Source organism: Bos indicus, chromosome 25, assembly GCF_029378745.1.
Source record: "Bos indicus isolate NIAB-ARS_2022 breed Sahiwal x Tharparkar chromosome 25, NIAB-ARS_B.indTharparkar_mat_pri_1.0, whole genome shotgun sequence".
In the NCBI taxonomy this organism is placed as follows: Eukaryota; Metazoa; Chordata; class Mammalia; order Artiodactyla; family Bovidae; genus Bos; species Bos indicus.
Genome location: NC_091784.1, coordinates 29,759,043 through 29,784,841, shown reverse-complemented (window position 1 = coordinate 29,784,841; position 25,799 = coordinate 29,759,043). Strand labels below are relative to the sequence as shown.

The 25,799-nt window shown below is 42.4% G+C and overlaps 1 protein-coding gene across 2 annotated transcripts in view; it reads right to left on the bottom strand.

Annotated features, from left to right (window-relative positions):
- CALN1 (calneuron 1) overlaps positions 1–25,799 on the bottom strand; it is a 462,940-nt gene that overhangs the window by 367,507 nt on the left and 69,634 nt on the right. Inside the window, exon 2 of one of the 2 annotated variants that reach the window (XM_019988189.2) lies at positions 660–780. In XM_019988189.2, the coding sequence (XP_019843748.2) occupies positions 660–780 (121 nt within the window). Of the gene's footprint in view, positions 1–659; positions 781–25,799 lie in introns of those variants that run through there. The other variant, XM_070779998.1, reaches the window with a different exon arrangement.

Sequence of the window (25,799 nt, the reverse complement as noted above, 5' to 3'; positions counted from 1 at the left end):
CAGATGTAGTACCTAGGCAAACATCTGGCCGAATCAACCTAATTCTCTATCCTAAAAAAAAACTCTGTCTTCCTCATTTTAATTTTTTAATTAAGGAGTTGATTTCACCAGGCTACAGAGGGGGCACTGTCCCAGGATGAATTCAGTCACCATGTTCTCTGGTTCGTTCCCAACCCTAAGGCAGGGTTACACTGTTACAGAGGCAATCAAAATAATTGCTGGCTATTTCCACCTGGACACAGATTTCAAATGATTCTGATCTGGACAAGATTCAAAGCACCATTCAAAGGCCTCAAGTCAACAGATGGCCATTAACAGGGCTACAATCTCCCCAACAGCTGGGCCCCATCCTGGACAAGAGGGAAATAGAGCCACACTATCGGTGATCAAGATTCCATCAACTGGAAAATAACATGTGGGGAGCTGAAGGCTGTCTCCCAAGTTGGTATCCAAAGGAACCAAAACATTCACCATAGATTTCTCAGGGCACCAGGTCCATCTCACACAAAGAAGTCGTCTGGGCAAAAGTGATCTCTGAACTTGTTCCTGCCGCATCATGGTTAGACCTGGCCACAACTGATGGCCAGGGTCTTAGATGAACGACAGCCCCAGATGGCTCCCTTGGGTGGCTAACCTCCCAGGCTGGGCGGGCTCCTTACCGTCCAACTCCTCCACGGAGATGTTAGCCAGCTGCTCGCTGTCGCTGCCAGCAGAGAGAGATCGGTTGAGGTAATTCCCCTTGTACAACAGGCCAGCGGTCACATGGTGAAAAGGCATCTTCTCCCTGCTCACGAGAGACAGGAGGTAGAGGGGGAGAGAAAGACATCATCATCCATTCCTCTTTTCCCTCCTGAAGGACCATCCCGGTGTTTGGACGGCCAGGGGTATTTTTTTTAATAACAATAACATTGGTAGAGGGAAAGTCAGAGAGTACCAGGGTCCCCCTAGCCAGAACGATTCCCAAATGCCCCCAAATTCTATCCTTTCCTTCACTGTACATCTTACTTCATTTTCCCCATTTAATAATGAACTTAAGCCATGGGGTTCTGGCAGACTGTGGGATACCCTGGCATCAACCAGCTGTCTCTCCATGCAAACAAGGATGCACTTGCTCCTTTCTCTGGCCTGATAAACACTTTCTCTGTCCTCATAAGAAAGGATTGAACACCCTAGAAATGTGAGTTTATCCAGGGACCAGATGTCTTAGCTATGACTGTATAGAAATCCAAGTGTTTCATTTTCCCCAAGTAAAGCAGGTATTGCACTTATCCTGCACTCAAAGCAGGTCGGACGTGCCAGGCTCTGAGCGAACACAGGCAACAGCCTGCACCTCTGAGAAGCGGCCCTGCGCCTATTAGCACGAGTGGCTCATGAGCACAGCCCTCTGAGGTGTCAATCACACCTGACCTGCTGGAAAGGCGGGCAGCATCTCAAGGTGTCTCAGAACGAAGCAGCTTCCAGGACTCCCACAGGAAATGAAAGCATCCCCTTAGACCAGACTAACAAACCCTCTGGGATCCTCGGCCCAGAGCGCTACCCCTGGGGGTGTGAAGTTCCCACCAGTGCAAGGGGGCCAGAGGCTCCAGACTAAGGTGAAAGGGAGGGACGAGAGATACAGTTAGAAAGTTGGTCTCTCACAGCATGGAGGTTCCTCATACAACTAAAAACAGAGTTGCCAGATGATCCAGCAATCCCATTCCTGGGCACAGACGCAAACAAAACTCTAATTCAAGAAGATACACGCACGCCCGTTTACAGTGGTGCTATTCACAACAGCTGAGACACGGAGACAACCTAAATAGCCATCAACAAATGAACGGGTAAAGATGTGAGAGACATACACACACACAATGGAATACTACTCAGCCATTAAAAAGAGTGGAATAATGCTATTTGCAACAACATGGATGGACCTAGCGATTACCAAAGTAAGTGAAGACAGAGAAAGACAAACAGCAAACGATATCACATATGTGGATCTAAAATACGACACAGATGAACTTATTTACAAAACAGACTCGCAGACACAAGAACAGACTGTGGTTGCCAAGGGGTAGGGGAAGCAGGGAAGAGTTTTCCTGGGAGTTTGGGGTGGTAGATGCAAGCTACTACATTTAGAATACATAAAAAGTCCTACTGTGTAACACAGGGAATTACGTTCAATATCCTGTAATAAACCATAATGGATAAGAATATGAAAAAAAGAAGAGAGAGAGAGAAAGTTGGGTTTCCCCATAGCGGAAAGAGCAAGTTCTGTTATAGTGAGTGAGTCATGGGGCATATCTGGTTCTGCTTCCCCATCTGCAAAGGGGGTAAGAGGATAGAGAAGCCTCTGGGTGGAATTAGGGAACAGGCAGGAAAGAGCAGGAGTCAATTCCCGGGTGCAGGTAGAGGACACCCTTTTAACAGAGCTCCAGAAAGGTGAACAGGGGCACAGGAAGGGGTAATCTTCCCACCACTGGGGGCATGCAAGCAGAAATTGAGGCCTCCCTTGCCAGGGGTTCTGTGGGAGAGAAATGGCCCCTGTGTTGTCTCCCACACACCAATCATTCTCCAAGTGAGTCCCTTGTAGAGTCCCTCTGGGCATTAAAATTTGCATCTGTGTGTTAAGCCAGAGTGGTCCTAACAGCCCCTTAAGGCACTGCTGAGCAACCAGGTGTAAATTACAGAAAGAGACAGCCAACAGAAGGCCAGTCTGTGGGGATGACTGTTCAGGGCTTCCGGGCTCCCAAACCTTGTGTCCCTCAAGTCACACTCATGACAATCAACTGTCCCTGGTGATGGATGCTGTGGGGGCAGGGTACTGTCTTCTTTTCCCTGTGACACTACAGGCCTGAGTGACAGGCCGGCAGGATGCCCCTTCCTCTCTCTCCCTCCTGACTAGAGTCCACTCCAGCATACTCCTGGATGGACTGAGAGCTACTGACTTAGAGATCAACCCATGAGACTCCTAAGAGCTACAGGGCTTGACCAAGAGCAGGAAGCCGGTGAGTGGAAGAATCCATTCTAGAACACAAGCCTCCTAAGCTCTCTTTCAATTAAGCAACCTTAGCTCTCCACCAGACATTTCCACCCGGATGTCAAACCCTCATTTCAAACTTAAGATGTCGAAAAATGAATTAATTATCTTCAAAAAAAATAGGCCACACTTCCTGATTTCTCTATTTCTATCAAAGGTACTTTTCTCTCATCATAACACCTGGGACGATTCTCACAAATGTTCAGGGCCCTGAAAAGTAAAACAGACACATGGCTGAGGCTGGAGCCAGCCACCAGCCTCCAATGCACCCTTAATCTTTCCACGGCTAACATCCCTCCATCCATGGGCCGATCGCAAGTAACAGGAGGGAATCACAGAGTATGCAAGCCTTTGACAATTGGAAGGGGCACATCTCCAGCTAATTATAAGTCAGACTTTTCCCCTCCCAGCCAAATCTATCCTTATACGTAAACGGGCAAGAATCTTTCTTTGGGTGACTTCCCTGGTGGTCCAGTGGCTAAGACACCGAGCTCCCAATGCAGGGGGTCTGGGTTCCATCCCTGGTCAGGGAACTAGATCCCACATGCCACAACAAAAGATCCTGTGTGCCACAATGAAGACCCAGTGCAACCAAATAAATAAAATAAAATTTAAAAATAATAAAAATAACAAAAAAATTTTTTAAAGAATCTTTCTTCGGAAGACAACTTCAATTACCATCACCTCTTTTCTCAAAGTTAAATTCCAGACCAAACAGGTTTAAAGATGAGAATCAGACGCACAAAGTAGGGCCACTCTCCCTTTCCTATGGCTAGCCCTGATTTGGGGCACCATGTGCCACCGTGGTCATTTCAGCCTAGACTGAGTCCCATGGTCCTGGGAGTGATATATCCATACTGGCTAACATTTCCTGTGTGGTTTCAGCATCCCTCTCAGCACTGGCCCCAGGACCCAGTCAATCTGTTGTTTTAACCATCGTTTAAATCCTTCATAAACATAGGAAAGCACCCACACTGATCTCTAATTTTGCCACCTGGAAGGAGGCCCCACTGAGGTCAGTAAGGCATGGAAAGCATTTCTTCCCACGCCACCGCTCATGACTCCAGTGTCTCAGCATTTTGTAAACCTCTTCCCATGATCACCTTCTACTTGGTTGTCTGAAGCTCTGGCCCCACCACACGCATTTTTACAGCTGCCGTAACAAGGTTATACTCAAACACATGTGTCCAAGCCACATTCAGCTGCAGAATAAATGCTGAGTATTCTGCAGAGAAAACTGGTCGCAACTGAGTCCCACTCGATAGACCAACATAATTTGCTTCTGGAAAAAGCAGTCTACAAAATTAGATACATATTCAGTTCATTCACCCGAAACTTTCGCTCAAAGTCTAGTGTGAAAGGAAACACGTGCAATTGAGCCATCCGTAGAGATAAATAAAGTCATGTTCGAGAAAGGGAAGAACATTATCCCAAGTAAGCTAAAAACAGCCGCTGCAATTAAAGACTAAATTTCACCCCAAGCCACCTGGGGAAATCCAGGCTTTTAAGGTTCTCTGTTTGGCTATGGAAGGAAGGGAAACATATCAGTTCATCAGCAAAGACAGACGTGGTCCTGAACTAAAGCTTAGAGATGGGTCCTTATATATACATTTAAATAGTTATTTTACTCATTGAGAACTATTAAGTGACTGTTTATCATGTGAACATTTTTTTCTGTATTTTCTGTGAATTTGTAGTTTCCTGGCTACGAAACACGACTATCTGGTCAAAAGCAGTGTTAGATTTAAATCCTAGCTCTGCACTGATTAGCCATGTAGGTAAATAAATTAACCTCTGTAAGCCTCAGCCTTCTCCTCTGTAAAACTGGGGGTTTGACATGTACTGCATAGGATTTTTGTAACCATGAAATAAGATAAGATACAGAAAGCACTTGACTTAGCCTCAGAAATGTTCTCAATAAATATCATCAGTAATTATTTGCTAAGGATTACATGAAGTGGGATGCGGGGCAGAAGAAGGTCACAATATGTCAGGTGGAAGATAAAACACGCTGGCTTTTGAAGGAGGATCAGGAAGAACCTGGCCAAGGGTGAGTTTCAGAGAGAAGCTGGCTGGCATTGCATGCCATGGATGTGCCAAGCAATTCAGTGTGTACACAACAGAGCACCAGGGGCCCCAGCACTGAGCGGTGTCAGCAAGCAGCTGACTGTACCAGGCTCTGCTCCTGCTTAGTTGCTCAGTCGTGTCCGATTCTTTGTAACCTCATCGACTGCAGCCCACCAGGCTCTCTGTCCATGGGGTTCCCCAGGCAAGAATACTGGAGAGGGTTGCCATTCTCTTCTCCAGGGTATCTTCCTGACCCAGAGAGTGAACCCAGGTCTTCCATATTGCAGGCAGATTCTTTACAATCTGAGCCACCAGGGAAGCCTGACTGTATCAGGAGGAGGGGGCTATTTGAATGAAAAGCACCAGCGATGAAAAAGAGTCTATTTCCTGGGTACCACCAGGCTCCATGGTCATATCAAAGATGAGTTGTCAGGAGGCTAAAAACAAAAGAAGTTCCTGTTTTCAGGATTGAGGAACTGGTACACTTCTTGGCAAAGTAACAAACCAAAGAGGCTCACTCCCCTTGCCTTGAGATGATGCTCTTCAGCGACAGTTAATTTTCTGTCACCTTGACTGGATCACGGGGTGCCCAGATATTTGGTTAAACGTTATTCTGGGTATGTCTGTGAGAGTGTTTTGGGGTGAGATTAACATTTAAATTGGCAGTCTGAGTAAAGAAGACTGCCCTCCCCAAGGTGGTTGGGCCTGATCCAATCTGTTAGAGGTCTGAATAGAACAGAAAGGAAAAGTAAAGGAAAACTTGTTCTTTCTGTCTGAACTGTTTGAGCTAAGACACTGGTCTTCTCCTGCCTTTTGACTTGGGCTCAGGCTGGAGCTTACACCAACAACTCTCCTGGGTCTCTGGCTCACCAGAGCAATTCCTTACAATAAACTTTTTTCTATGTGTATATATATGTATATATGTTATTGGTTATATTTGGTTATATTTCTCTGAAAAAACGTAGAGTAATATAACTTTCTTTTTTTTTCTCTGCAGTACCAAAGACCCAGGCACATTGCTGTAGGCTGATATTATTATTCTGGATAAAGAGTATTCCAGGACATAATTCTGCAGGGCCTCTGAAGCAGCACTACTCAGAGTGTAGTGTGTGGACCACTGCCAACTGAATATTATTTGCTGCTTGTCTGCAATGAGATAAGGACAAGAATTGAATGAAAGCTTTGAAATTTTTATACCAATTTGGAGCATTGTCCAAATACCTAAGCATGTGAACAGTGGACTTGATTTTTTTTTTATATCTCTGTTTTTTTAACTTTATTTTTCCACTAATTCACGCTTTCTGCATTTTACAAAAATCAGTCTGCCAAGGATGGAGGTGTTAAACAAAAAATGGGAAAAAAACAAACAAAAAAGACAAAACACTAGTCCCTCCCCACAAATAGTTTAGTTTGAGAAGTAATTCTCTCTAAACTACTTTGTTTCATCAATTACTGGTAATGGGCTACAGAGAGAGAAGAAGAAAGACATCTAGAGAAATCCACCTGAACTTCTTTCCGAAATTTTCTCAAAGTGCAACTTAAAGTAGTTTAGAGAGAAGTGCTTCTCAAACTGACCATGCTGGAACTGCTTTTTTAAAGGAGTCTGGATCCAGTTCCTTCGGTCCTTAGCACCACTGGGAAGCAACAATCCCCGGCCTATGGCTAGGCAGGGATCATCCCTCCCAGTCTGCAACACAGCTAGGAACAGAAGGGTCTGAGGCATGGGTCCTGCACGTGAAGATGTGAAATTTGCTGTAGGCCTTCCCCATATTGCTTTTGATTAGGGAAGAACTGCAGAAAACCTCAGATACCCTAGAAATGCATGTCTCCTCCTCAGAGTCCAAGAGTTAAATTACAGGGACAAGAAGATCCCTTCTCATTCCAGCAAAGATGCACTAGATGGATGCCAGCAGAGCGTTTGGCTAAGTACTTACAAAACAATTGTGTTCTCTTATAAAGATCCTGCAGGGGCAGGCCAATTGGCAAGGAGGGTTTGGACAGAGCTCAAATCAGACAGGAATGAGTAAGCAGAAAACACCAACGTGAGGGGCTAAATAAAAGTTCTGCATCATTAGAGGAGGAAGCACTTTCAAGAAGATGTACAGCCAAAAGCAGATTGTCAACAACAGTATGATACAAGAAAGAAGACAATAAGTTTCTGGTTACATCCTTAAAAATAAGAAAGCAGGGTGCCTGTGAAATAAGAATAAGAATGCAAATTCATGAGGAAATCTCAGAGTACAGTGAGGAGATATCAAGTCAAAAAGAGAAGACAGCTTGCTAAGAGGCAAGCTGATTTGGAAAAGGTGCAGGTCTTTGCAAAGCAAAGGAGAAACCCAAAAATAGTAGCAGAAAATCTACATTAATGGCAACAAAGAATATCTCAAGTAAACAGACTATGCAGCAAATAATATAATGAGCCATGGCCCCACCACCCAGACTGAATATGGGCTAATATTTATCCTCATTTGCTTTAGCTTTCTTTTTAGAAATATCTTATATTGAAGCCCTGCCCACCTATTGTATTTCTCCACTTCCTTCACTCTGCTGCAACAACCCTATTCAGGAGGCAGAATGTATCCTTCTGGTTCATGGTTTTATGGGTATAATTATATAGAATATATTATATTATTGCTCTGGGCTTTCCCAGTGGCTCAGACGGTAAAGAATCTGCCTGCAATGCAGGAGACCCAGGTTCGATCCCTGGAAAGATCCTCTGGAGAAGGAAATGACAACCCACTCTAGTATTCTTGCCTGGAGAATTCCACAGACAGAGGAGCCTGGGAAGGCTACAGTCCATGGGGCTGCAAAGTTTCGGACATGACTGAGCAACATACACACACACACACACACACACACACAGTATTGCTGTATCTATCTTTCAATTTACATAAATAATATATCACAGTATACATATGCTCTTGCAATGTGCACATTTCAATCTATCTTAGAGCTTAGGGACTTAGCCAAATCCATATACACATACCTAATTTACTTTTAACTGTGCCACAGCTTTCCATATTGCAATTTATTTATCTACTATCCAACTGAAAGAAAAGCACTCTGCAGTGAACATCCTCATATGTGTCTCTTTGCATATACTTCGGGAAATTTCTCCATCCTTCATACCTAGATCAAATATTACAGCATTTTTCCAAAGTGCTCTCCAAAGTGGTCGGCTTAGCTGTCTATCGCTATATAACAACTTACCCTTGAACTTAGTGGCTTAAAACAGCAAATATCTATTGTCTCACAGGTTCCATGGGTCAGGAATCAGGAATTGCTTCTCTGGGTGGCTCTGGCTCAGACGGTCTTATGAGGTTGCAGTTAAGACACTGACCAGGGTTACCACCATCAGAAGGTATGCCTGGAGCTGTGGGATCCACTTCCAGGACGGCACTCACGTGGCTGTTAACAACATCCTCGGGGGACTCTCCAGAGGGCTGCTTGGGTGTTCTTATGATAGGACAGCTGGCTTCCCCAGCAGGTGTTCCAAGACACAGGAGGAGGGTGCTTTTATGAACTGGTCTCAGAAATCACACAGTCACTTTCAACACGTTCTATTCATTAGAAGCAAGATGCTAAGCGAAGCCCACACACATGGGGAAGGAAATTAGGCTCTATCTTTTGAAAGATGAAGTATCAGAGAATTTGTAGACATCTTTTAAAACCATCACCATAGTTGTAACAATTTACAGACCCACCATTAACCGATCAGCATGTCTATTTCCCCCAGAGCCTTGCTGACACTGAGTATAAGCAGACCGTTTCATTTTTCTTAACTAGATTTCCTTAACTGCTAGTTCAGGCATCTTTTTATATGGTTTTTGGCCATTTCATTTCTTTATTTCATTGTAAGTCTATACTTCATCTGAGAATTTACATTTAGATTTCTCTTATCATGCCTTTAAGCATAGCCATGTTTAATAACTGGCTCATAAAATTCCTGAACATTTAACAAGATCCACACCCTTGGCACCAGTGCCACCAGCTTCACCAGTTGTAGCTTTCATGGGCTGGTATGAGCTGACTGCAGCACACCACTGGATGAAGGTCTCTTTCCTGACCATTTCCAGCTGTTGCTACAGGCAAGAAAAGTCATGCAAACATGATGCTTTCTTGCAACAGTGTTCCTCTGTCCACTGTCTAGTTTCCTGGCTGTGAAGGAGTGGTCAAGGTGTTGGCAGAAGAGCAATGGTTTCTGAATCCTCAGATGAACTTCAAGTTCATCCTCCAGCTTTTGAGGAGTCAAGAGGAAGTTTTAGGAACAAGAAGCATATGCCAGTGGGGTCTCAGTGGCAGTAAGCCTCCTAGAGTGTTGATCTGAATTATTCTGGGAGTCATTCTGGAGACTCATCCAAAATCCAGTCCTTGAGCCCTTCAACAATTTTGTAAGCATCAAACTCCCTGTATTAAATCCCTTCCTTCTTAAAATACCCAGTCCCTGAACTCTACTGGTCCTTGAACTAAACCTTAACTGATACTGTATCTTCCAACTTTCTTTAAAAATTTTTTTAAATTTTTCATTTTTTTAAATCTGTGTATCTATGTTATAAGCAATTTCTTCAAAATTATTTTTACATTCACATTCTTTTTTTCAGTTGTAACGTAACTCAGTTACAACTGTAACAGTTACAGTTTAACCTGTCTGCTCGGTTTTCATGTAAATGATGATGTTTTCCATTACTAGGAGTGTAATGTTTCTTTTATAAATCCATCTTTTATTTATCACTGAGCATAATCTTTCATTATAATCTTTATTCTCTGTCCTTTTCATATTTTCTTTTGGAATGTCATTCTGTTACCTCAGTTTCTTAAGGCACTAATCTTCTTTTTGGTGCTTCTCTGTCACTAGCAGTAAACAGTTTCCAGGTGTGATTTCCCTTTGTGGGCAGGAGCATCTTCAGTGGGTGTCATTTTCTCCCTCTGGAGCCGCACCTGCGTAGCGACCCACATCCATGGCACTGGTCCCCCAGGCTTCACCAGTCGAGGACAAGTTTGTCCGTTCATCCTTAGCTTGGAAGGCCTGCACCACGTGGGCTGTTCAGTTGTCGACTACACCCCCACCCCCACCCCAGGCACAGGTTTGCAGTTCTGATTTGTCACGTGTGCCTCTTCCTTTGGCAGCCACAGTTCCTAGTAGACAAGCTTCTTGGCCACTTTGCTGAGCGGTGGGCTGACTGACTCTAATCCCCACTTACGAGAGGGGCGGCCATCAGTAGAAGCAGGGTCTCAGTTCCTGTTTCCTGCCTGCTATGGATTTAAGCCCACGCCTTTCTTCCCTGCATGGACATCAAGACTCCCAACTGCCAGAGTCTTATGGGGTGCTCTTACCCTGCAGCAGCACCCACCCCTACTCTTTCATCTTTAGGCTCTGAGTCTCCTCTTCCTTTCTTTCACACTAGGTTATTTTAGTGTGAAAATAACAGGAAGAATGTAGTCAGGAAAACAGAGCCTAGGTCAGCTAATTCATTAAAAGGATTTGAAACAGTGAGCTATCTACCAAGCAGGCAGAAGGGCTGCAAAGCCCCCCAGAGCCTGGTTAGCAGAGATCAGCAATAGCAGAAAGTTATTCCCACCCCTAGTCTGGAGGCACATACGGAAAGGGCTGTATTACCCGGACCTCAAAGTTGGGGTGCCCAGAGGAACTAGAACTGGTAGAGGATGCCCAATAAGATCTGAGACGGTGCAAGGGAAAGCTCTGCTCTGCAAAGATCAAGGACAGGAACACTTAAGAGACAGAGGCACCATGGAGACATTTGTCAAAGGCAAATCCATCTTCACCTCCTCACCTCCTGCTGGCACCTCCCTCTGGTCAGGGAATCTGGAAATGTACTTTGCTTGAATGGACCTTACTATACAGAGTGAATTAGGAGGAAAGAGAAGGATAAATCTGTAAGCAAGCAAGCACACAATTGGTTGAGCTACAGATTTAACTTTTTTGTTATATTTTTATCCTGCATCTCTGTATTTATGGCAGGAAAATAATCCACGTGAGCTTAGTGACCACACTGACAGAACCAGAAATCCTTACAACATTTTTGAATTTCAAAGATAAGGAAAATTCTTCTGAGCATCCAGATTGGAAAAAACAGGTTACCCACAAAAGATCAAGACGAAACTCAGCTCCCTTCACAATAGCAAGCATCCACCAACAGAGAAACTATCCCAGCTGCCTTTAAGGGTCACTTAAAATGAGTAGAGAAGTTTACCAAATAAATTATGGAAAAAGACTTAAAGGCAAAGGTCAAAGAAAAGAAAGTTCTAACTGCAAAACAATTCAAAATAAAAAGCACTGAAAATATAGTGAAGGTCAGTGTACATTTCAAAAGAGTAAAATCCAAAATAATCATATATTAGTCACAAACCTCTGTATCACGTATCATATCATTATAAAGTAAAAATAATTTAAATACATTTTTGATATATTAAATTGGTGAATATTTTAAAGATACTCTCTAAGCCTTTGGCAAATCACCAGGACAAAAAAATAAAAACAAAGAGGATATGAATGAGGTAGACATTTTTCTATGGAGGCTGATATAGTGTGTGTATGTGTATGTGTGTGTGTTCCCATTGCCCACCCAGAGGTCACTTTTCAGATATCTGCAAAACGTACAAAAATTTATCAAATATAAGACCACAAAGCAAGCTTCAATAAAGATCTTCAAAAGCAGGTCTGACACAATTGAATATAAATAGAAACAATAACAAGTCAATATTTTAAATGCTAAAATGGATATTTTCTCTAACTTTATTGAGCTATAACCAACATACAGCATTGTGTAAGCCTAAGCCATACAAAGTGTTGATACCCTTATATGTTGCAAAATGATGACCACCACAGCTTTCCCTAACACCTCCATCATGTCACGTAATTACCCATTTTTCTGTGGTGAGAACATTTAAGATCTACTCTCTCAGCAGCTCTCAAGTATATAACACAGTGTTATTAACTATAACCACCAAGCTGGACCTTTGCCTTCTAGAATTTATCCATTAAAATGGAAAATTTTAACATACTCCTATATCAAAGCTTAAATTAAAATTAAAATTATAGACTATATTTAAAATTTTAAAAGGGAAATGATTCTTATTAAAAAGCATATTAGGCATAACAAAGTAGCATTCAGATAAACTGCGAGGTCTTTTTAGTATTCTTAAGAGAAAAATGCAAACACTAAATAAGTCTTCAACACAAACTTTTTAGAAAAAGAACAACAAAATAAATTAAGAAAACAGAAAAAAGAAATAATGAAAGAGATAAATTAGAAAACAGATAAATTAAAAGAGCTGGCTCTCTGAAACAAAAGCAATTAACCAGACAAATCTCTGACAAGTTTATTAAAACAAACAGAGAAAGCACGAATAGAGCAGTCTGAAATATGAGAATTCTACGTGCAACTCTAGACTAATAAATTTAAAACACCACTTAAATGAACAGTTTTTCTCTCAAAATACAGAAATTGGATTTTTATGGAAAGCTGTGACTTAATATTATTCATGCTTGTTGAAAATCTTGACATAACATTTTGTTATATAGTAATCTGAAGATATGGTTTTAGGTTGTGTGTATGTCCATACTTAACTTCTGCCATAACCAAAAATACACCTCAGAAAAATTTACAGATCCAAATGGGAGAAAAATGTCATTGTCAGTATTCACTAAATCATAATATTTGCTCTCCAATCCATCCCACAAACACGCCAAGATTTTTGCTGATATTTGGCTGGTAAAGTTTCATCTCGCTTAATGTCAACAGATGATTTTGCAAACTGATTGAAAGCGGTTGCATTTTCTTATTTTTAACCAAAAATACTTGATCTCTTCACTTAGAAGATTAAGAAATTAACAAAATTCTGTCTCCACTTTTTTTTACTTCACAGATTTGAGCTTATAGATAGCACACTCACAATACTTTTCTAATCACAAAATCAAGTAATGGTTGAAACATTTCCAGAAACATCCATTCTCAAAACTGTTCTTTCCCTAGCATGAATTTCCTTTAAAAAGCATTTATTTCCTCAGTCTTTGTTAAAATGTCATCTTTAAGTCTATGTAGCAGACGACATCCTGCCATCTCAGAAGAGATCACAAATGCAGACCATTTGCCTGTTTATGACAGAAAGTGTGTGACTCCGATTTTTGTTTGACAACTCTTGGAAGAAATTTGCCCTGATAAAAGCTGCACACTCTATTGTGGTACGAAAGCCATCTAGAATCATTTTCCATCTCATTTTAAAGACCAGGCCAGGTTTCATTATTCACGAAAGTGAATACAGATCAACATTTTAGATAGTATTTTAGAAGTTTTTTAATTGTTTTGGTCAACTTTTGCCCAGTCTGATGGCTTATCATTTTAACCCATAAAGTGGTTAATTAAGGTCTCCCTGGGAAGCACAGGAAATGCCAACTCAGCCATTGCCTTGTGATCCACTTGGGCCTGCATGATCAGGATGATCCAAAAGCTGGGGCTCATTGGCAGATATCTTGTTTATTTTCTGGATATTAGTCTAGTTAAAATTGATTAATATAATCTCTAAATCTCCCTAGTCACGCATTTGTGTCACAAGTAACTGGTAACAAGTGCACAGGGAAGGTCCTATGGCAATGCCCTCCTTTATGGGACATCCACCTTCCTGAACATATCACACCTGGCACACCAGACTGGCACACATATGGCCAATTGAGGATGTAAGTGCCACTCTCTACAGTCGGTATTAGCAAAGCTTAATTCCCTTCTTTGTCTTTTTTCTCCCTACACCCCAAAAAAACACTTCACACACCTCACTTTGAAAATCACTGCAGACACATTGCCATTAAAATGAGAAAAAAGACAAGATGCCCATTACTTCTGCTATTAAGTAACACTTCCCTAGAATTTCTATTTAATGCAGTCAGACATAAACAAAACCACCAGACTATTTAAAAGGAATAGACCAAGAAAAAACCAAATAAGCAAAAACCTAGAGTGAAATATATGTAAATGTTTAACTCGTCTTTTATAGTTAAAGGACATTCACAGTTTAAATATGGCTCAAGAAATCACAAGGGAAAAGACTGAGAACCTTACCACTACAAAAACATAAACTGCTAATCATTATAAACACCAAAAATAAAATGAGGTAAACGGGGAGTACAAAAAGGACAGAAGCAAACACTTCGCTAAACTGGAAAGACAATAACTAAATAAAACATATAAAGGGTTTCCCCAGTGGTCTGGTGGTTAAGACTCAGCACTCCCAATTCAGGGCGCCCAGGTTAGATCTCTGGGAGGGGAACTCCTATATTGTAGCATCCCATATGCTACAACTAAGAGTTCACATGCCACAGCTAAAATATCTTGCATGTCGCAATAGATCAAAGATCCCAGCTGCAGCTAAGATCAAAGATCCCAACTGCTGCAACTAAGACCTAGAGCAGCCAAAATAAATAAATAAAAATAAACACAAAAAATATGAAAACAATAGTTGAACTCCTAAGTAGTCAAGAAGTGTAATTTGTATGCTGCTGCTGCTGTTAAGTCACTTCAGTCGTGTCCGACTCTGTGTGACCCCATAGATGGCAGCCCATCAGGCTCCCCCATCTCTGGGATTCTCCAGGCAAGAACACTGGAGTGGGTTGCCATTTCCTTCTCCAATGCATGAAAGTGAAAAGTGAAAGTGAAGTCGCTCAGTCGTGTCCGACTCTTAGCGACCCCATGGACTACAGCCCACCAGGCTCCTCTGTCCACGGGATTCTCTAGGCAAGAGTACTGTGGCTATCTGCTTTTTCAAGTGGGGTAGGGGGTACTTTTAACATGCTAGTTACACTGTAATGGGACTAGTACTTTGTAGCAGTTAAAACAACAGCTTGGAGAAAACAATTTGGTCATTAGGTATCCATTCAAAAAATGGTTCTCACCCTTTAACCCCAAAATTCTATTGTTTGAAATCTATCCAGAGATAAGGACAAAGACTTGTGCACCAAAAAAAAAGCATTGTGTTGTATTTAAATCAGAAAAACAAAGATAAGAAATGAAAAGAAAGGAAGAAAGAAGAAAACAAAACAAAACAGAAATCTAAAAACGTAGAAATCAATAAGCAAAATACATTTATATCAGAGTATGCTGTATATCAATGTTGTTTCCTAAATTTTTAATGATGTAGAAATCTTTATAACATGCTCTCAACTCTACAAAGTATTTCAAGTCGGAAAACGGAACATATTTTTCTCTCCTAAAATCCCATAAAAATCATGGTATAAAGGGACAAAATGGAATAAAATCATAAAAGCTTTGAATGTGGAGAAGAGGGAGAACATAACTCCAAAACATCAGCAACTCTCTGGAAGGTAGAATTACTTGGCTCATTTGATGGGCAAGATTGAGCAGAGTAATATATATACATGTGAAATTGCTCAGTCTGTCCGACTCTTTGCGACCCCATGGACCGAAGCCTGCCAGGCTCCTCTGTCCATGGAATTTTCCAGGCAAGAATAATGGAGTGGGTAGCCTTTCCCTTCTCCAAGGGATCTTCCCTGAAAATTAAAAGATGCTTGCTCCTTGGAAGAAAAGCTATGACCAACCTAGACAGCATATTAAAAAGCAGAGACATTACTTTGCCAACAAAGGTCTGTCTAATCAAAGCTATGGTTTTTCCAGTAGTCATGTATGGATGTGAGAGTTGGACTAGAAAGAAAGCTGAGCACCAAAAAACAGATGCTTTTGAACTGTGGTGTTGCAGAAGACTCTTGAGAGTCCCTTGGACTGCAAGGAGATCCAACCAGTCCATCCTAAAGGAAATCAGTCCTGAATATTCATTGGAAGGACTGATGCTGAAGCTGAAACTCCAATACTTTGGCTACCTGATGTGAAGAACTGACTTTTAGAAAAGACCTTGATGCTGGAAAAGATTGAAGGCGGGAGGAGAAGAGGACAACAGAGGATGAGATGGTTGGATGGTATCACCGACTTGATGGACATGAGTTTGAGCAAGCTCCAGGCATTGGTGAGGGACAGGGAAGCCTGGCGTGCTGCAGTCCATGGGTTCATAGAGTCAGACACAACTGCATGACTGCACCGAACTGCACTGAGGGGACCTTCCTGACGCAGCGACCGAACCCTGGTCTCTCACACTGCAGGCAGACTCCGTGCCATCTGAGCCACCAGGGAAGCCAAATGAGCAGAGTAAGGAAGGGCTGAAAGTGTGACAAGGGAAGACCGTTCATGGTGGAGAGAGGAGTGGCAGGGCGCTACAGAGCACTCCCAAGTTAACTGGTACAAAGAACTAAATGGAGATGGGGTGGACCCCAAGGGGACTGATTAAAGCCCTTTACTTGGAGCACCAAGCTGAGTCTCCCATTCAGAGAACAAGGTTTTTTAAAAGGAAAGATGTGCCTGAGGGCTGGAGGGGTGCCTTGGGGTGAGACTCTCTTCCTCTGGCATTTGCATGGGGGCATCCTGTTCATCCCCTCCTGGTATTGAATCTTAAGATGAGTCTTGTTTATCAACGTGGCCCATGCTCTGAAGGTTTGCTGCCATCTCTCATTTGAGGGAAAGAAGGTTTTCAGAGGAAACCTGACTCTTGTTGGCATATTTCATTCAGACAAGTCAGGAACGCCAAGGGCCAAACAAGAATTGTCAGACACTTCAGGAAAATCAGCATTACCAAAAAAGGTGACCCTGGAAATAACAAGGATGATTCTAGAAAGAGTAGACAATTATTAATAGAAAGAATGTTCATGTAATACTTCAGGTAGATCTGAAAGGCTGCCACGAAAAATTTGCAGTCTGAGATTAGGAAGTCAGGGAAGTGAAAATTTTGGCTGGAGAAAAAAACAGAAGAACTAGAGGAACAAGTCATGGAAAACACAGACAATATAGCAAAATAGAAGTAGAAATTTCAATTAATAAACAGTAAAGATTAACAAAGAAGGGCCACACCCACCTAAGAAGCATTTCAGAAAGAGAGAACACAGAGGAAAGGAAGTAACAGAAGAAAAAACTTCAAGAGCCGATGATATGAACCTTCAGACTGAAAAGCCCTGTCATAGAGCCAAAACTTCGTCAATCATCCAAAACTTCATAATGTTTCAGAACACAAGCATAAAGAAAGCACTGTCAAGCTTCTAACAGAGACGAGACAACTTGCTAATGAATGACAATCATACAGGCATCAGGTGCAGATCAGCATCATCAGCTACTAGGTGACAGTGAAACAAGTCCTTTAGCCTCACAGTAAAAATTTACACCCAGTCAACATCCAATCAAAAGAGAGGCTTAGAAAGCTTTACATCCATGGACACTTGCAAACAGGATTACTCAATAAATTATTTCAGCAAAATACAAAGAAATCCAAGAGATCAGAATGTGGGATGAATATCAAGGGTGAAATCTCAGGATGAGGTGTGACCCTGGAGGATCACCAGGGGGCAAATCAGACTACGAGTCCGGAGGGCAGGAAGGAAAGGGACTCACAGCAGCCTACAGTGGCTGAAGCTGAATCATCTGCCCAAGAAGAAGGAGAGGCCAAATCTCCATAACAAATGTCAAATATAAAGAGATACATGTACCCCAATGCTCACTGCAGCATTTTTTACAATAGCCTAGACATGGAAGCAACCCAAGCATCATCAACAGGTGAATGGATAAAGATGCGTTAGACACATACAATGTGATACTGCTCCACCATAAAAAAGAATGAAATTCTACCATTTACAACAGTGGACATGGACCTAGAGAGTATTAAGCTTAGTGAAATAAGTCAGACAGAGAAAGATAAATGCTGTATGTTATCACTTATATGAGGAACCTAAAAAATAAATAAACCAATATATAGAATTAAAAAAAAAAAAAAACAGACTTACAGATACAGAGAACAAATGAGTGCTTACCAGTGGAAAGAGGGAAGGGAGAGAGACAAAAACAGGGATAGGGAATTAAGAGATATAAACTACTACATACAAAATAAATAAGCAAAGGAGACTTCCCTGCCAGTCCAGTGGTTAAGACACTGTGCTTCCAATGCAGGGAGCATGGGTTCAATTCCTGGTGGAGGAACTAAGATCCCACATGCATCATGGTATGGCCAGAAGTTTTTTTAAAAAATTAAAACAAAGAAACCAAAAAATAGATAAGCAAAAAGGATATATTGTACAACACAAGGAAATACAGTCATTGTTTTGTAATAATTTTAAATGGAGTATAATGTACAAAAATATTCAATCACCATGTTGTATACCTGTCTGAAACTAATGCTGTAAATCAATTACACTTCAAATAGAAATACTATTTATGTCATCAATTCAAAACAAAACCTCTAAAACACTTCTAAAAAATGTCAAATATAAACAGAACGGACTTCCCCTCCCTCCTTCACTCTTGCTTCCAAGTTATGATTTGTTTGGATCTTTTTTATGCATTTCTCCTACAAATGGCAAAGGGTTAACAATGCAGTGTTTGTTTCTGCAGGGGAAAATATTTACATAATCATAGTATTAGAAACACTATTATTTTTGAATCTGAAATCGACAGACAAATCATGGAAGTTCCCATTCTAGACAAAGAACAGAGTGTAAATGCTTGACCCTCTGATGCTCCAGTGATTGTTATTGCTTAGTCGCTAAGTTGTGTCTGACTCTTTGCGACCCCATGGACTGCAGCACACCAGCCCTCCCTGTCCTTCATCATCTCTCAGAGGTTTCCCAAGTTCATGTCCATTGTAATAAAAGTGATTTAAAAAAAGGAAAAAGGATTGTGGTGTTCAAGTACCTCGTCTTTCATGATGGGGGGTCAAATGTATTGTTTAAAGTGAACAAAGCAATAAAGATTTAAGCAGATGAGCTGAAGCAATAAAGCTATTTAAAGATTTAAAAACAAAAATCACTGTTGGGACTTGCCGGGGATCCAGAGGCTAAGACTCCCTACTCCCAATGCAGGGGGCCCAGGTTCCATCCCTGGTCAAGGAACTAGATCCCACATGCCACAACTAAGAATTCAAATGTCACAACTAATTTTTAAAAAGATCCCATGTGTCTCAACTAAGACTCGGCATGGCCAAATAAATAGTAAATATTTTTTAAATACACTGCTATGCTATGCTATGCTAAGTCACTTCAGTCGTGTCCGACTCTGTGCGACCCCATAGACGGCAGCCCACCAGGCTCCGCCATCCCTGGGATCCTCCAGGCAAGAATACTGCAATGGGTTGCCATTTCCTTCTCCAATGCATGAAAGTGAAAAGTGAAAGTGAAGTCGCTCAGTCGTGTCCGACTCCTAGCGACCCCATGGACTGCCGCCTACCAGGCTCCTCCGTCCATGGGATTTGCCAGGCAAGAGTACTGGAGTGGGTTGCCATTGCCGGGTCTTAGTTGAGGCACATGGGATCTTTTTAAAAATTAGTTATGACATTTGAATTCTTAGTTGTGGCATGTGGGATCTAGTTCCTTGACCAGGAATGGAACCTGGGCCCCCTAATACACTAAAAATTGGTAAAAATAAAATAAAAATAAAAATCAGTGTAAGGTGAAAGGGAAGTGAGTGAAAGCGTCTCAGTCGTGTCCGCCTCTTTGCGACCCCATGTACTGTACAGTCCGTGGAATTCTCCAGGCCAGAATACTGGAGTGGGTAGCCTTTCCCTTCTCCAGGGGATCTTCCCAACCCAGGGATTGAACCCAGGCCTCCCGCATCGCAGGCAGATTTTTTACCAGCTGAGCCACAAGGGAAGCCCAAGAATACTGGAGTAGGTAGCCTACATTTTCTCCAGGGGATCTTCCCGATCCAGGAATCAAACCAAGGTCTCCTGCATTGCAGGCAGATTCTTTACCAACTGAGCTATCACAGAAGCCCCAGGTAAATGGGAAGGGTGCTGTAAAGCAACAGGGATCTATCATTCATAATACAGGATGGAGAGATTCCATTTAAAGTGGAGAAGCAAAAACACAGAAGCACTTATCTGGATCGATTTCATCCACCACAGGCACTCACAATGAAAATAATTAAAAATAGTCACCTCTGACACGTAAATAAAGTTTAGCTGGTAAGAACTCTTACATTTCATGTATACCCATTTCTATTGTTTTTTTATTATCTTATTCTTGTATTACTTTTATAAGGTCAGGCCTTAAAGTTATGTGGAGAATGTAATTGTAAGCATATAAATATAATTACCTAGTCACACATATATAGATATATTAATACATACATATTCATAGGAAACGTTATTTGAAGGAAATCAACTAAAATGTAAATACCAGTCACTGATGAGTGATGGATTTACTGTTATTGCATTCTTATTATTTGAACTTTTCACACTTAGTGTGTGCATGCATGCTAGTTGCTTCAGTTGTGTCCAACTCTTTGCAATCCTATGGACCATAGCCCACCAGGTTCCTCTGTCCATGGGATTCTCCAGGCAAGAATACTGGAGTGGGTTGCCATGCCCTCCCTCCAGGGGATCTTCCAGATCCAGGGATTGAATCCTAGGCGCTTGCATCTCCTGAATTGGCAGGCAGGTTCTTTACCACTAGCACCACTTGGCAAGCCTTCCACACTTAGTACCATGGGTCTATTTCATTTTTAGAGCTAGAGCTAGAAAGAAACTAATAGGATTTTACAAACTAAAGAGCCTGCCTGGAACTCCCTCCACGTGGAGGGAGGGTACCAGGGAATCTGAAGGCAAGATCAAGGCTGCTTCGAGGTCAGGACTCAAATGACTCACAGCCATCAATGAGCACATGATGTGGCTACAGCACAGGCCCTCGAAGAGAAAGCATTGACTGGAGGACGTTAAGGGCTAGTGTCAACAACAGGCTGTGTCAACAAGAACGGATATGCATCTCCTAAACCAATCTTGATTCTGAGTGGCACTGTCTCTCCGAGAATTTCCAAGGATCGAGAGCCTGCGGGTAATTAGACGAATGCACCTGCTGGAAGAAGCTGTACACCAGCATCACACGGACGTTGAAATTCTCCTGCCAACAGAGAGGCTTCTGGCAGATGATTTTGAGTTGTTCTTTCTGAATGTAATTACACAAAAAGTTCAACTGCTTTTTAAGTCTCCTCCTGAAGGCTATTATAACCTTTTTTAATTAATAAGTTGAATATGAAAGGACTTGATTTTAATATATTTTTATGTCTCTTCCCCTGACATCCATAAATATATATATATATATATATATATATATATATATATATATTATATATATATCTGTCCTGCTATCTCTTCTAGACATTTCTGGCTGCTGGGGCATCTGTATCTTCACAGACACCTTTCTGCAAAGATGGGGGCTTCTGTAGGCTAAGTTGGGAACCCTCCACCTGAGACAGTGTGAAGCAAGAAACTGTTGGATCTGTGGGAAATCGCTGCACATGGTCCCCAATGTTGATTGTAAAGAGGTCTCCAGAATGGCCCTTCCAGTTCTTTACTAGCTGCCAAAGCAAAATATCTTAGACTGGGTAGCTTAAACAACAGAAATTTGTTTTCTCAGTTACAGAACCTAGAAGTTCAAGGTCAAGGCAGCTGCTTTCTCACTGTGTTCATACATGGTGGAAGGAGAGAGAGAGCAAGCAAACTGTGGGGGCTCTTCTTATAAAGGCACTAATTCCATCACTAATCTCATGACCTCATCTAAACATAATGATCTTCCAAAGTCTCCACTTCCAATGACCACCCCACTAGGGAATAGGGCTTCAACATATGAATTTTGAAAGGGACACAATTCCTTCCATAGCACTAACCAAGTTGAGAGTAAATATATTTGAAGATGGACGAGATTAAGCAGGGGCTTCCCAGGTCTTCCCAGGTGGCTTGGGTGTAAAGAATCTGCCTGTCAATGCAGGAGGCACAAGAGCCTCGGGTTCAATCAGGGGTCGGCAAGATCCCTTGGAGGAGGGCCCGGCAACCCCTCCAGTATTCTCACCTGGGAAATCCCATGGTTAGAGGAGCCCAGCAGGCTACAGTCTGTGGGACTGTGAGAGAGCTGGACATGACTTAGCAACTAAACAACAACAAGACCAAGCAAAAGTCTAAAAATCTGCTGCTTCTCATTATTTTTTCAAACTTGAATTAGCCCTAACTTATGCAGAAGAGGCTATAAGAGATAGACAGACAAGGGTACAGGACCCCAGGAGATTGAACGTCATTTGGGCCAATTTACATGAAAAGCATGTAAATTAGATTCATTCAATCCATCATTTGAATGGAAAGTGGTTTGAAATTTAACTATTATTTTGGAGTTGAGAGCATAAGACTATCTGGAAATAGGGCAATAGCACTGAGGACAAGGACTTCATTTTTTTCTAAGATTTCTTTTCATTCTGCTGTAAAACTGAGGATATGCCCAGGGATGGCATTTCAGGTAGGGGGCTGAAGCAGATCTAGCCGCAAGGAAGGTCAGTTCATCCATTCAGCTGTTGGGGCAGTATGGACTTAGATCACCTAGAATGCTATGATCCAGGATGGTGTTACAGAGGAAGGCACAGCCCATGTCCTCAAGATTAAGGACTATCTGAGCCATGCAACCGCTTGAGAATTGTCAACTTAAAAAATATTCACAACCTAAAAGTTGAGAGTTATGTTTTATTTGGTGGAAATGTTTAGGACTTCAAGCCTGGGAGACAGCAACTCAAGTAACCCTAAGAGAACTGCTCAGAGTAGATAAGGGGAGAAGCCAGGTTATATAGAAATTTTGCAACAAAGGACAGGTAGTCTGAACATTGAAAGATTATTGCTAATTAAAGAAAACCAGACATCCCAAGTAAAGGAATTCAGTGCTTTTCTATATATGGGAAGATGCAAGAGTCTGGGCTCACTGAAATTATTCCTTTGATATGCGTCTCAGCTATCTGGGGCCAGTATTCTGTGCTTTTCACATCCTGAGCTTCCTTGCGGCTCACCATAAGGAGTGGCTGCAGTCTGGTGGCTGCTAGATGGCAGGCACTCTTTTCCTTCTGTGTTCCCTCAAGACTCATCAGCTCACTGATGACTGTGACATCCTTGTTTACTGATATGGCAGGAAATATTATATTTCTCAGAACCATCCACTTAGAAAGAACAAGGCTCAGAAGCAAGCATCCTGACTGAGCCTGTGGTCCAGGTGGTATCTGAAAGCTGACACTGGGCATAGGCCTCTCACCTGCAGGCTAGACACTGAAGCCCTGCAGGCAGCCATGCCCAAGGTAGCACGTGGCCCCAGGAATGTCACAAACAGGACAAAAAGGTCACCCTGGCAGCAGGGCAGAGGACAGCGAAGGCAGGAAGGCAGTCACCTCAGGAATATCTGCTGGCAAGAAGAGAGTCCTAGCTGATGGGAAAAGTCACATGCAGAGACCAAAAATGAACATAACCCAAGATGCTGAGTTCACTGGGAGGACATCCCATGAGGCCTCTCCATCACAATCAAACCTTCACAAACACTCTGTAGTAGAGAGGAGTCTTTGTGAATGTTTAATCTTTAGTATAATCTACTAAAAGAAATGAGAAGCTATTCTATGCTCAAGAGACAAGAAAAACCAGACAGCATCAGCAACAACAAAAATCCATAAAGTAGGGAGTTCCCAAGCAGTTCAGGGACTGGGACTCTACACTTCCACCATGGGGGTATGGGTTCAATCCTTAGTTGGGGAACTAAGATCCCTCATGCCACACAGCAAAAAAAGAAAAAGAAAATCTCCTGAACTGAATAAAAATGAAAACACAACATATCAACTTTTTTTAAAGTTATATTTTAAAAAATCCAGAAAGTACAACCAGACACTGAGCTCTTCAAACACAATGTTGCCCCAGCATTGAGCCCAGCATCAGCCATAGGAGTACTCAAAATATATGTTGGATGAATGCATATATGAATGAACAAATGAATGAATGATATGGAGAAGCCTGCCCTCCAGAGAACCAACATGACAGAGAGGAAACAAAATGATTCTTCTGGAGTCACTATCCTTTCACTGTGAACCTAGGATGAAACACATCCCTGGGGCCATTAGAGGCAGAAAAGAAAAACTCAGGAATGAGAATTCTCATGTAGCCATAAGGATGCTAGAAGTTTCTCTGGGGACCATGCCCATCTGGCCTGAACATACCAAAGGAAAATTTCTGAGAATAGGTCAGGCATAAACAGAGGGACTATTTTTAGAGTGATTACTGTGTGATAGGCAATTCTAATTAAGCAATGTTAAGTAATGTCTCAGTTACACTTTGCTAGGCAGGATTAATATTATCCCCCCATTTTACAGATGAGGAAAATGAAGTCATAAAATTTACAACTGCTCCAAAGAGTGCAGAGTACATCAGTGGTAGAGCAGGAACTCAAACCCAAGTGGCCTGGCTCCAGAGGTCACACCTTAAGACAACCTCCCCAGCTGCCTCCTAAGACAGGGACCTAGAGACAGGATCCTGTGAGAGAATGTTCAGAACTCATCCTGGGACAGACAAGGAACAACAATGAAGGCATTCGTTTATTCTAGAAATGTGTATTTGCCTTTCTGATGCCATAATATGAGAGAGGACCTCTGTTCTGTGAGATGTGCATATTAGTCTGTCTACAAAGAAATACACTGGAGGACTTACTCCCTTATGGTCCAATGGTTAAGAATCTGCCTGCCAATGCAGAGGACACAGGTTTGACCCCTGGTCTGGGAAGATTCCACATGCTGTGGGGCAACTAAGCCCACACTCTAGAGCCCATGCTCTACAGCTAGAGAAGCCCCCTCATTAAGAAGCCCATGCACTGTAACTAGAGAGTAGCCCCTGCTCACCACAACTGGAGAAAGACCATGCACAGCAATGAAGACCCAGCACAGTCAAAAATAAATAAATAAAATAAAATTTTTTTAATAGAAATACATTGGAGGCCAGTGTGAGACTCAAAAGGTCCAAGAAATTCAGGAATGGAACTCTCTCCTCTGACAAAGGGTCCCCGCCAAGGTCATGTGGGTTGGAAACACAAACCTATCAGGTGTACAAGGCAGTACAAAACACCCAAAAACAGGGTGGAGGGAAGCATTCACATCAGTTAACAAATGGGGACTCCTGGAATGCGGCGAAGTGACCATGATGGAGGAAAGGAAGCCACCTTCAAGAGCCCTTGGCTGCAGGCATCAGAGGCAAGCTGATGGATCAGGAGTGGCAGGCAGGGAAGGGCACCAAGAGGCAAACAAACCCGAGTGCAAGGTCCCCCACTGTTTGCTGTCTTCTTCTGTCCTCCAGTCAGCCAGGAAAAGCAACACTGGATCACTTCCCACACTGCACTCCCAGCCAAAGAGATACAAAAGCCAACCTAATTTAGTCATCTTCTCCTCACTCTCTCCTAAAATGACCTTACTCACCAGGGCCAGGGAGATGGTCCAAGTCTGAATGAGGATGTGCTTTGCCTGGGCTTCCTGCTTCAAGGATGCCCAGGGGTAGGGAGGTTTTCAGACCCAGAGGGTAAGGTGCTGACACCTCCAAAAGGACATCTGCCAGCCCTCTCCCACCTCAGTGCCCTACCAGAGTTTCCTATCATGCCCCACATACCGCCCCTTCAGGTCATCAGCCTCTGACTGATGTAAGTGGCTCTTCCCTATGTCCACCTTAAGGACCTGCTTGGGGAGGAGGCCTTTGCCTTCAACCTCTAAGCACTCACATAGAGGCAGCACAGCTGACAGGCATTCAAGCCAAACAGACCCCTGATCCAGTCCTGGCTCTGCCACATTCTAGTGGTAAGGCCCTACCAACACCACCTTTCTGAGTCTTA